At 58.6% G+C, this 12521-nt stretch overlaps 1 protein-coding gene across 1 annotated transcript in view; it reads left to right on the top strand.

The window, feature by feature from the left end:
- Positions 1–12521, top strand: part of CACNA1I (calcium voltage-gated channel subunit alpha1 I) — a 116490-nt gene that overhangs the window by 86912 nt on the left and 17057 nt on the right. Inside the window, exons 14-26 of the mRNA XM_086402931.1 lie at positions 160–253; positions 919–1121; positions 1769–2236; positions 2588–2688; positions 3344–3467; positions 3747–3815; positions 4338–4522; positions 4960–5086; positions 6385–6510; positions 7856–7945; positions 9666–9858; positions 10449–10600; positions 11861–11970. Of these exons, the coding sequence (XP_086259057.1) occupies positions 160–253; positions 919–1121; positions 1769–2236; positions 2588–2688; positions 3344–3467; positions 3747–3815; positions 4338–4522; positions 4960–5086; positions 6385–6510; positions 7856–7945; positions 9666–9858; positions 10449–10600; positions 11861–11970 (2042 nt within the window). The remainder of the gene's footprint in view (positions 1–159; positions 254–918; positions 1122–1768; positions 2237–2587; positions 2689–3343; positions 3468–3746; positions 3816–4337; positions 4523–4959; positions 5087–6384; positions 6511–7855; positions 7946–9665; positions 9859–10448; positions 10601–11860; positions 11971–12521) is intronic.

Consider the following 12521-nt stretch of genomic DNA (forward strand, 5'->3'; position numbering starts at 1 on the left):
GTCCTCATTAGCTTCTCACTTCCCTTTTCAGAGCCTCAGTTTTCCCATCTGTAAAATGGTGTGTGTGTGGGGGAAATGGTAAAAATACCCATTGAAAAATTCAGGAGGGAGGAAAGGGCTAAACTGACTTTCATTCCAATGTGAGGGACGGTCTCCCAGGGTGATGCCAATCGCTCCTACTCGGACGAGGACCAGAGCTCATCCAACATGGAGGAGTTTGACAAGCTCCAGGAGGGCCTGGACTGCAGCGGAGGTAAACAGATTTCCACTCATCACCTGGGAGGCCAGGACTTCTCCCCAGAGCCCCAGGTGGGCAGAGGGTACAGCATCTAGTTTCCCCTTAAGCCAAGGCTCCGGGACTGCTAACTCTCTATGGTTTGTTGTTTACGTTTATAATAGACAGAAATGCTGAATCTCAAAAAGGTCAGTGACAGTCATGGCTCTCCTGAATTCTAGCCATGCAGCCCACCCTCACCCCTCTACACAGCTGGCCTGTTAGGAAGAGCTTTGGGCCTCAGGATGCCTGGGTTCTGTTGAGTACTTCTGGGCAGCTGGGAAGAAACCTCCCCAGCCCATGCTGTGTCCTTCTCAGCAACTGGGCTAGACAGGTTCTGCCTTCTTCCTTCAATGAGTACAGGAGTGAGGCTCCTATGCTGGATGAAGCCCAGAGCTGGCCTCTAAACATGGAGGGCAAGGGCTTCACTCATCCAAAAGTAAAGCTGAAAGCCTTGGAGATGGGCACAGGGGAGGCACGTGTAATGGGGTCCAGCCAGGAGGACTTCCTGGGGGAGGAGGTCTCTCCAGAAAAATTCTTCTTTTCTGTTACTGTCCATGTCTATTTCTTCATCTCATGGCTTCTTTTGCTCTTGTTCTGTCCTCCTGTCTGCCCCTCCTTCTGTCTCTATCTGAACCCTCCAGATCCCAAGCTCTGCCCAATCCCCATGACCCCCAATGGGCACCTGGACCCCAATCTCCCACTGGGTGGACATCTGGGCCCCACTGGGGCTGCAGCATCTGCCCCCCGCCTCTCACTGCAGCCAGACCCCGTGCTAATGGCCCTGGGCTCCCGCAAGAGCAGTGTCATGTCACTGGGGAGGATGAGCTACGACCAGCGCTCCCTGGTGAGTCCTTGTGTGGTGCTCTGGATGGCTGCTTCCTGCCGGGTGCGTGCTGAGTGACCCAGAGAAGATGTGTCTGCCAGTCTGGTGCCAGCCTCAGACTGGTACCTAGGCTTAGGACACCAGACTGCCCAGCCAGAACCAGGCAGGGACCATGTCTTTGTATTCCTAGGTGCCCAGGGAACAAGGAATGAATGACTAAGTGCCAGTGGGTCTGGTGTAGAGTTGGGTTTTTGTCTTAGCAGCAATGTGCAGGGTAAATAGCTGGGCCTTGGGGTTGGGGAGACCTGAGCTTCAATCTGGCCTCTGCCACTGTGAAGCTTTGTAACCCTGGCCAAGTTACAATGCTTCTCTAAGCCTCCGGTTTCCTTTCCTGTAAAATGGGCAGATGCCCTAACTTGCTGTACCTTTCTTACGAGAAATGAGGTGGCAGGAGGGACAGAACCACAGGGTGGAGGTGACCAAATGTCCCAAGATGAGGATGGAGTGAGAGGCAGAGCAGGGACAGGTCTCTTGGGGTCTAGCCCATTCTGTCCCCCAGTGGCCAGGTGCGTGGCCCTCTTTGGGCCTCAGCGGGTGTGCAGGTTGCCTTCAGTCACAGCCGTGACTGTGTGTGATGGCGCTGACCAGAGCCCCGGGCTTCCTCCCAGTCCAGCTCTCGGAGCTCCTACTACGGGCCGTGGGGCCGCAGCGGGGCCTGGGCCAGCCGTCGCTCCAGCTGGAACAGCCTCAAGCACAAGCAACCGTCGGCGGAGCATGAGTCCCTGCTCTCCGCTGAGCGTGGCGGCGCCCGGGGCTGCGAGGGCGCCCGGAACGAGGGCCCGCTACGGACCGCGCCCCTGCACGCCCCGCACGCCCACCACGCGCATCATGGTCCCCACCCGGTGCATCGTCACCACCACCACCGCCGAACGCTATCCCTCGACACCAGAGATTCGGTGGACCTGGCCGAGCTGGTGCCCGCCGTGGGCACCCACTCCCGGGCGGCCTGGAGGGCGGCAGGCCTGGCCCCCGGGCACGAGGACTGCAATGGCAGGATGCCCAGCATCGCCAAGGACGTCTTCACTAAGATGGATGACCGCCGGGATCGCGGGGAGGACGAGGAGGAGATCGACTATGTGAGTGCGCGGGGCTCTGGGGCAGCCGAAGGGACCACGAGGTGGAGAGCGGGCATAGAACAGGGAGGGGCCGAGGGGCGGGGCTTGAATGGGGCCCCACCTGAGTGGGCGTGGGGAGAGGACTTCAGGAGAGTGAGCAGGGGGCAGGGCCTGGACTGCCCACCTCTGAGTGGGCCTACCCTTGGCACAGAAGCCCTCCTGGCCTACCCTGGGTGGGGCGAGGATTCTGGTCTTGCTCGCAGAGTTCGGAGGTCATCCAGTGGCCACACTCTGCTAGATAGCCAGGATGGGTGGAGGCGAGCAGCTCTGGGCAGCACTGACCTGCCTGACCCTGCGGCCTTCTCTTGCCAGACTCTGTGCTTCCGAGTCCGCAAGATGATTGACGTCTACAAGCCTGACTGGTGTGAAGTCCGAGAGGACTGGTCCGTCTACCTCTTCTCCCCCGAGAACAGGTGGGCAGGGCCAGGCTTGGGGTGCCATTGTGTAGGGGATTGATGTGTCTGGGAGGGGGAGATTTCTGCCAAGCCAAGCAGGACCATTGGAGGGGCATCACTTATACCTCAGAGCCTGCAGGGTAGGGAGGGGTTTAGGAGGGGGCTTTTCTGAGCATCTTGGATAAATCTTCTGAGAACCTGGAGTGCTTCCCTCTGGAGGGAGCATCCAAGGGCTTCCTGGAGGAGGTGGCCTTTGTTCTGGGCTTTGGAAGCAGACAGCATTCTGCAGATGAAGAAGGAGGTGTGAGAAGGTGGAGGCCGGTCCAGGTGGAGAGAGTAGCCTGAGGAAAGGCCTGGGGTCAGGAGCTGAGGGTATCTGGCCATGTGTGCCCATGCGGCTGAGGACAAGGCTCAGGGACACGGGCTGGTGTTTGGAAAGCTTTGAGTGTCGAGGCTAGGTGGGTGCCCTGCATCCTGGGGTGCTAGGAGCTTGCAGTGTGGTCAGGTGGCATCCTGAGAAGATGTGAAATCGCCACCTGTGATGTGTCCAGAAGAGAAGGGTCAGCTTTCCAGGACACCCTGGTCCCCATGTGTGCTGGGGCCTTCTGCCTTCCTTCCGGCCAGGGTGAGGGACAAACCGATACTCACGTGGTCCCCTGCCCACCCTGCCCAGGTTCCGGGTCCTGTGTCAGACCATCATTGCCCACAAGCTCTTCGACTATGTCGTCCTGGCCTTCATCTTCCTCAACTGCATCACCATCGCCCTGGAGCGGCCCCAGATTGAGGCTGGCAGCACCGTGAGTGGCTGGGGACTTCAGGCGGTGCAGGGAACAAGCCAGAGGGACAGACTGCCAGGGCCTGCTGTGGGACAGCATGCCGGGCTGGGGGCAGGGGGTGGGAGAGCTCTATGAGGCCGGATGCCATGGAGGGAGGTGTGGCCGGGAGCATGCTTCTGGAGAGGGGGCCACCTCCATGGACTGTGAAGTGGCAGCCTCTCCTGGGTGCCCCTTGGCTGAAGGCAGAGGGTGACAGTTCTGGGAGGCCCCTGGACCCACGGCCTCTCCCGGCTCTTTCAGGAACGCATCTTCCTCACTGTGTCCAACTACATCTTCACAGCTATCTTCGTGGGCGAGATGACACTGAAGGTACTGGCTTCACTGAAGGAAGGGACCTCTCCTTCCCCCTGCCAGGGGCCCCAGGCTCTGGTCCAGCCTCCATCAGCTGGTCATCCACTTGCCCCTCAGCAGCATTCCACAGGGGGCATTGGAGGCCCATCCCCACTTGGTGCCAGCCACTGGGTGGGGCTCCTGGGGCGGAGGAAGGAGGAGGGGGGGCGGAGGAAGGAGGAGGTGGGCGAGGTCAGCTTCATGTCTGCCGGGCGGGCGCTCACAATGCATTTCCAGTGTCATGGAGGTGCCTGCTGGAGGCGTGGGGCACAGGAGAGGGTTCCGTGTAGGATGCTTCCGGGAGTGCTTGGCTTCCAATGGGGGTTAGCCAGATATGCAGGGAGAAGGGAACCGGGCAGTCGTGGGCCTGTGCTTCAGGGAGCGGCCCCTTGGGTAAGGGGACACCTGTAGCCTGCCTTCAGAGGGGTGGCAGTGACGCGTCCACTCCCGCCCACCTGCTCCCTGGACACCTACCTGACCCCGCCCACGCCCCGCCCCCAGGTGGTCTCGCTGGGCCTGTACTTCGGGGAGCAGGCGTACCTGCGCAGCAGCTGGAACGTACTGGACGGCTTCCTCGTCTTCGTGTCAATCATTGACATTGTGGTGTCCGTGGCCTCGGCTGGGGGAGCCAAGATCTTGGGCGTCCTCCGGGTCCTGCGGCTCCTGCGCACCCTACGACCCCTGCGGTAAGGACCCCGCCCCTGCGGATGGGGATCCCTGCACTGTCAGAGGAATCTCCCAGGGTCTAAGTGGACTTACTCTCCCTCTCTGCACCCACGCGGTCCTCTGTAGCATGTGCCGGGCACCATCTGAACCCCGGGCTGCGGGCCCTACTCCTGGGGGCGGGGCCTGCAGCAGGTGCTGGAAGGCGGGGGCTGAAGGTGGTCCCCAGGGCTACTACCCACTCTCTGTGTGTCCTTGGGGGGCTCACTGCCATCTCTGGGCCTCTAGTATCTAGAGGAGGGTGCAGCATGTATCCCAAGGGATTGGGGTGAATGCACCCTGCCTTGCTGTGCATATAATCTGTGACCTGGGGCCTCTGCTCTGGTGACTCGGGCCTAGTAGGGGCTGTCCTAGGCCTGGCTGATGGCTCATGGTATCCTTGGCCCCTCCCCGCCTGCAGTGTCATCAGCCGGGCACCTGGCCTGAAGCTGGTGGTGGAGACACTCATCTCCTCCCTAAAGCCCATCGGCAACATCGTCCTCATCTGCTGCGCCTTCTTCATCATCTTCGGCATCCTGGGGGTGCAGGTGAGGGGCCCCAGGCTGGGCTGTCAGTAGGCTGGGCTCTGTAGTTGAGGAAGAGGCTCCACGTTCCTGCCCAGCTCTCGGGACCTTGTGCCAGATGCCCTGGTGGAGCAGCCATGGTCTCGGCCAGCAGGGAGCTCCCATTCCAGGCAGGGAGGCAGACAGGCCCCAAAGTGCTGAGCGCAGAGCAGGCGGGGTAAATGGGATCACAGGGGGCCAAGGGAGGCAGGAACACAGGGCTGGGCCGGTGACAATGGGGAAGGAGGTGGCCTTTTCACAGGGCCTTGAAAGACAAGTGGTTTGGGCAGGTCACAGTAGGGGCAATGAATGTCAGGGGCAGATGGGCGCATGGGGAGGCAGGGACAAGCAGAGCACTGGTGGAGAGAGTCCTGGAGCTATGACTGGCATGCAGAGGTGAGCTGGACCAAGGTGGGCGAGACCTGGAAGGGCAGCTTGGCTTCACTGGGGTGGGCGCCATGGAGAGCCTCCAACCCAGGCAGGGCCCTGAGCTGACTCAGATTTTGGTTTGGAGCCCAGTCTGGGAATAGGATGGAGCCTCAGGGCTGGACGGGGGTGAGGGGTTGCAGACCGTAGACTGTGTGTTGGGGGTGGCCAGAATGACCTGGGCCTTCTGTGGTCCAAGTGCCACGGAGACCCTGTTTCTTGAGGGTCCGAGCCCTGTTCTGAGGCCCCCAGGCTCCCCACCTGGTCCTGTGTTCTGGGCTGTAGCTTTGGAGGAGTCCCAGGCACAGGTGTCCTGTGGGGTCGCTGAGAGATCACAGCGTGGCTGCCTGGGCAGGAAGGGCTTCGTGCAGACAGTGGATCTGCCCCTTCTAGGCAGCTGACATGGACAGGGCTTGGGTCCCTAAGAGGGTCCCCTTGCTTCTTTCTGTCTCTCCCTTGGGGATGTACAGGCAACTTTCTTGTGTGGAGTCCCTGCCCGAATCCTCAGTGTACATACTGGGGTTTGATCTCTGGGGTCTGTGGAAGAGCTGGAAATCAGACCAGGCTGTGAACTTTGGCTCTGCCTCTTCCTGAACCAGAAATGACTTTGGGAAATTAACCTAACATCACTGGGTCTCAGTTTTCTTACCTGTGAGATGGGATGAGCGTAGCCCTGCCTCATGCTGGAGGACTTGGAGAGCGGGTGGGGTAGAGTGGGTTGGCTCAGGCATGTACAGAGGACGTGCCCCTGGAAGGGCAGGTCCTTTTTCTGATTTGCACCCCAATTGTACCCCATCCACCACCATCCCCTGGGAGCACTGGCTAGATGGTCACTAGCCCTGTGTCCCTACCCCCAGCTCTTCAAGGGCAAGTTCTACCACTGTCTGGGTGTAGACACCCGCAACATCACCAACCGCTCCGACTGCATGGCTGCCAACTACCGCTGGGTCCATCACAAGTACAACTTCGACAATCTGGGCCAGGTGAGCACCCCCTCCTGGTCTTGACCTGCCCCACCCCAGATGGGTGGGGGTGACAGCTCTTCGGTGCCAACAGCCCTCTTCAGCGCCAACAGGACTACAGACCAGGCTTCAGTCCTCCCCTGCCAGGGCTTCTACTTTTCAAGCCTTGATTTTCTTTTCTGTAGAATGGGTAGGGGTAGAACTCCCTTCACAGGTACTGTGAGGCTTAGGGACCCTGAATACAGAGTGTCTGGCAGGTGCTTGGCATTTAGTAAGTGCCTTAGTGGACGTTGGTTCCTGGTCCCCTTCCCCCGCCCAGCCCTTTTCCATTCTGGAAAATCTGCTTAACGGCAGGCTGATGACCTTAGACCCCTGAGTAGGTCTCCGCAGAACCACGTGGGAGGTTCCAGCATGGCCTGGAGCCTTAGGTCCCTCCTGGACCTCTTAGCAGCTGTGTGCCCTCACCCAGCTCTGCCCCTCTCTGTGCTTCCGTGTCTTCATCTGTAAATGGGAGTAGTGATAGCAGGTCTGTGATTCCAAGGTCCCCAGGCTCTCTGCACTTCAGAGCTCTGTGATCTAAGGGCTCACAGGGACATTTGCCTCTTGAGCTGTAAGGGCTTCGTGTGCCTCCCTGGTCGAGAGGGCTCCCTTTTTGTCCCCTGTCCTGCTCCTGGGCCTGAGCCCTTTCCCGGCAGCACCGGCAGCAAAGAGGAAGGGTCTGAGGCCTGGATGGATAGGATGGAGGGGCCGGTACAGGGCAGGAGACCTCTCCCGTGGATGCTTTGGCCTGCTGTCCATATAGAAGCCTTGGCTGCCTATCCCCTGGGGATCACCTCTGTTTCTAATATCATTAGCGAGGGTAAATATTGCCATTTACAGACAAAGAAGCTGGGGCCTAGAGACATGAAGGAACCTGCCCCAAGACACACAGCCAGTGAGTGGCAGAACTTGAGCTGGTCCTGGCGTCTCTTGAGAGCTCCTGTTTCAGGCACTGGAGGCAGGGCCCCTCGTGTTTTCAGGAACCTTCCAGTTTAAAGTCTCTGCTGATCCTCCCAGCCAATGTGGCAGGCAGGCCCTGAAGGGTTAGCGCCATTCTGTGGGTGAGGAGAAAAGATGTCATGAATTTTTTGCCTGTTAATTTCAGAGCTGAGACTGGAGCCCAGGACTCCAAGTCCAGTGCTCGTTCTCCTGCAGCAGTGCCTGCGGGGTACATGGCAGGCACATGGTGTGTTCTCAGAAAAGGTCTGTTGGTCAAGGACACAGCTCTGCCCTGGACTCGGGGAAGGCCTCTCTGTCCCTCAGAGGGGGCAGATGCAGCCTGAGATGCCCGTGCCATCTCCCTGCCCCCTTCCTCCCGTGTTTCCAGGCCCTCATGTCCCTCTTCGTGCTGGCCTCCAAGGATGGCTGGGTGAACATTATGTACAATGGACTGGACGCCGTCGCGGTGGACCAGCAGGTGGGCATGGCCGGGCCGGGTCTGCCTGGCAGCAGGGGAGGGACACGGTGTCTTTGGGGCCCCCGGGGTCTGAAGCTGGTGTCTCCCACTGTCAGCCGTACCCGCCCCTCCCTGTCCTGGCCTGCACCCTTCCATTAGGGCTGTGCTCTGGCTGGTGTAAGTCCGTGCTCCGATTGCTTCTGCAAGCCTGCTGTCTGCAGGGAGAGCGCTGTGAGCTGGCTCTGTCCAGAGGGCTGCAGAGCCCGTGGATGGAGAAGCGAGAGTAAGAGGAGGCCCAGGGCTGGGCCAGCTGTGAGGACAGCAGGTGCATGCTTGGGCGGGACAGTGACAGGCTCAGGGAGTCATGAGGCCAGGGCCGGGGGTAGGAGGTGGAAGGAGAGTGGCAGGAGGCAGGTGGAGGAGGTAAGCAGGGCAGAAAGGGCAGGAAGGCCTAGGTGCACAGCTGGGGCTGGAGCAGAGGGTAGTGGGCATCAGTGAAGGGGTAACAGTGAGGTGAGCTTGTGGGAGCCTCCTGGGGCTGCTGGGTGAGGATGGATTTGGAAGTGGGAGGGTGGAAGGGGTCAGCAAGGAGGCTGGGTCTGAGCCCTCACCCCCAAGATCCCTCTGAGAGCAGGGGTCCCCTCAGGGGCTAGGTGGGGGCCTTAGGCAAGACACATGGCTGATCAGGGTCAGCAGTGTCCTGGCTATGAAAGTCATCAGAAGAAGGAGCAGGGAGATGCTCTAGGTCATGCCAGGACCCACTCAGTGAGGGCACTGGAGCTGGGGATGCCCCTAGGCCTGTAGGTCCCCTCAGACTCTTGGCTTCACCCTGGATGGCTCTGGAGTGGACATAGAAGTGGAGGTTGGGGATGTGGAGGAATGAGAACATGTGGTGACATCACCTTCCACTTCTTTGTCTGTACACTCTTCCTGCCTGCCACCCCCACTAACACACACATGGACACACACAGATGCACACACACACACACACACACACATACACACCATCAGGGCTGTGATCACTCCTCTGCTGGCTGCTTTGTTTCCTGGTTTGTTTCTAGATGAATGAATAAATGAATGAATAGTTGGATGAATAGATGGATGATGAGCACATGGATGAATAAGTGGATTGGTGGGTAAATGGATGAATGAGTGGATGGATGGGTAAATGGATGAATAAGTGGGTGATGGATGGGTAAATGGATGAATGAGTGGATGGATGGGCAAATGGATGAATGAGTGGGTGGGTGATGGATGGGTAAATGGATGAATGAATGGATGGATGGGTAAATGGATGAATAAGTGGATGGGTGGGTAAATAGATGAATGAGTGGATAATGGGTGGGTAAATGGATGAATGAATGGATGGATGGGTAAATGGTGAATAAGTGGATGGGTGGGTAAATAGATGAATGGATAATGGGTGGGTAAATGGATGAATGAATGGATGGATGGGTAAATGGATGAATGAGTGGATGAATGGATAGGTTGGTGGGTGGATGAATAGATGGTGGGTAGAGGAAGAAGACAGAGGGCAGGGAAGGGGGCACTGTCTTTGCTGAGCACCATCCTTGTGCCAGGCAGGGTAGGCACTTCCTACCTCCACCTTCAAATCTCCCAGTTGCCCGGGAGGCTGTTACCAGTGCCTGCCCTGCACGGAGGCTCGTCGAGGGAGGGTACCCCCGGCAGTGGGCCCCATGGTGCCTGGCCAGCCTCCCTCAGCCCCGTCTGGTCCCCGCAGCCCGTGCCCAACCACAACCCCTGGATGCTGCTCTACTTCATCTCCTTCCTGCTCATCGTCAGCTTCTTCGTGCTCAACATGTTCGTGGGCGTCGTGGTGGAGAACTTCCACAAGTGCCGGCAGCACCAGGAGGCCGAGGAGGCGCGGCGGCGTGAGGAGAAGCGGCTGCGGCGGCTGGAGAAGAAGCGCCGGAGTGAGTGGGTGACCTGCGGGGGAGGGTGATGGCTCCCTGGCCCCAGGGCTCCTCTGCCCGCTGCTCTGCGGAGGCCCGGGCCTGACCCCAGCCACTGGGCCTCTGGACCCAGAGGGAACGGAGGTCTCTGTGCCCCTGGCCTTGCCCTTCCCCAGCATCTGCCTGACCTGACCTCTGTCATCAGTGTCCATCCAGAGTCTAATGGTGACCCCACTGCCTGTCCAAACGAGGCCTGGCAGCTCAGTCCAGGCAGAGGGCAGAGACAGAGCCTGGATGCCCAGCCCTGAGCCGTGGGACCCCTATCCTGCCCCCAGCAGAACCAGAGCCCCTGAATGGGCACATTTGGGGTGAATGAGGACAATCAGGACAAAGAGGACAATCCCTCTCTGCCATCCTGCCTCACGTGCTAACCCCTTTCCCTCGAGGTGCCCTGGTTGGGTGGGGTGGACCTAGCTGACTCCCAGGGCCTGGGGTGGACCTGATCTCTCCCCTCGCCTCCTCCCTCCCGTCTGCCTCTCCTTCTGTGTGCTCTGTCCCCACCTCTGCCCCAACCCTCTGTGGTCTGCACCACCCACCCCGCACCCCTGCAGAGGCCCAGCGGCTGCCCTACTACGCTACCTACTGTCCCACGAGGCTGCTCATCCACTCCATGTGCACCAGCCACTACCTGGACATCTTCATCACCTTCATCATCTGCCTCAACGTGGTCACCATGTCCCTGGAGCACTACAACCAGCCCACGGTGAGCCCCGGCCTGGCCCCTGGCCCGAGGTCGTGTGGTGGGGTTGGGTCCTCAGGGGCCCGCACCCCAGGGATGGGCGGGCCAGGGTCTGAGCAGGTCCTGCACGGGGTCTTATGCTTAAGAAGCTCAGGGCCTGGTAGGATGGATGAGTGAGAGGGAGAAGTCACCCCTTTCCAGGGCAAGATCCTGGTGAGTGGGGTGGGATGGGGTGGAACGGGGTAGGAGTGGGGTGGGGGTGACATTCAGGTCCAGCCTTGAACGTGGATGACAGTGGCCGTGGTGTGTTCACTGAGACTCTTTGCAGGACACACTACAGATATTAACTCTCCAATCCTCGCAGCAACCTTAATGTGTGTGTGTGGTGGGCTTTCTCCAGATTTTGTAGATAAAGAAACCGAGACTCAGAGACATAAAACACGCTGCCCTAGTCATTCAGCCAGTGAGTGGAGGTGGGACTGGAACTGTGGTTTGCCACCTGGCTCCACTGCTCCTGGGCATATGGAGCCTGGCAGAGGGGCAGGGCCTCTGAGGGCAAACACTGGGGTAGGAGAGGTGACCAGTCCCCAGCTGGTTGCAGGCAGTGTTCATGAGGGACACGAGGGGTGTGTTATGTAGGGGCGAGTCTCTGGGAAGACTAACTGGAGTGGGGGAAGAGGGGAGAGCAGAGCCTCTAGATGAGGAATTGGTACGTTATTTTAAACGGTAGGAGTGAAATACAATGAGTGCAGGCAGCCGTTGATGGGATGCGGCCGTAATGGTAGAACTTCTAAATTAACATGAAGAAATGGAATAAGAATAAGTTCATATTAACCAAGTATTTATTCTGTCTGGTCTTGGACTATTACCTCGTTTAATTCTGAGGTGGGTGCTATTATCATCCAATTCATAGACTGGAAAACTAAGTCCTGGAGAGGTCAAGTGACTTGCCAAGGCTTCAAACAAGGAATAAGTGCTGAGTCTGAATTCACATCGATTAATATGCGGCCTGGTTCTTAACCACTACCTTAACCATTACCCCATACTGCCTCCACTGAGTGGCGATTGGACCAGACCAGCAGAAATAAGGAAAAGGAAACCGCAATCTAAAATAAATAGTGCACATTAAGTAAGGTGGGAAGAGTAAAAGCAGATATGTAAATCACTGCATTAAGTGTGAATGGAGTAAATTCTCCCCTTACAAGGCAGAGATTCTTCTGACTGGAGTAAAGGTGGCGGACAGGTCATGGGGCCTGGTCATGCTTCTTTTTGTTGCTCCTGCAGTCTCTGGAGACAGCCCTCAAGTACTGCAACTACATGTTCACCACTGTCTTTGTGCTGGAGGCTGTGCTGAAGCTGGTGGCATTTGGTCTGAGACGCTTCTTCAAGGACCGGTGAGCAAAACTGGGCTGGGCTGAGGCAGCGGAGAGTGCACTGCAGGAGAGAGAAGCAGTCCTGACCCCCAGGGAAGCTATCCTGACCCCAGGGGAAGCTTGGGGCAGCTGGAGGAGGGGAACCAGTGAGTCCGAGGACTGATGGTCATTGACCCCAGGTGCTGCCTTCAGCCCTGATGGGTGCCGGGCATTCTGCCAAACCCCTCTCATGGTCCTCCATACCCCACAGGTAGAGCAGGGCATACCTCATGCGAGTCCTTCTTTTCAGAGGGAAAAAGTGGAGCTCAGAGAGGTTGATGGACTAGCCCAAGGCCACACAGAGGGAGCAGCTGGCTCAAGATTCAGACCTAGGAGTCAGAACCCATTCCTCCTCAGATGTTCCTTTAGCCTGGTCAGCCTCTTGCTTGAGGGATAGAGGCTGTGGTGGGGTTGGGGTTGGGGGGCAGCGAGGGAGCTGGAACCACTGGGATCTGGAGGGGCTATTAGGGATCCCCGAGGGCCATGGCAGGAGGGTGGAGGGCTGGGAAACTCCTCCCAGCTGGAGTGTGTCT

The sequence above is a fragment of the Bos grunniens genome, chromosome 5, assembly GCF_055505025.1.
Source record: "Bos grunniens cultivar Pamir isolate PY7600 chromosome 5, Bosgru_T2T1.0, whole genome shotgun sequence".
Taxonomy (NCBI): Eukaryota; Metazoa; Chordata; class Mammalia; order Artiodactyla; family Bovidae; genus Bos; species Bos grunniens.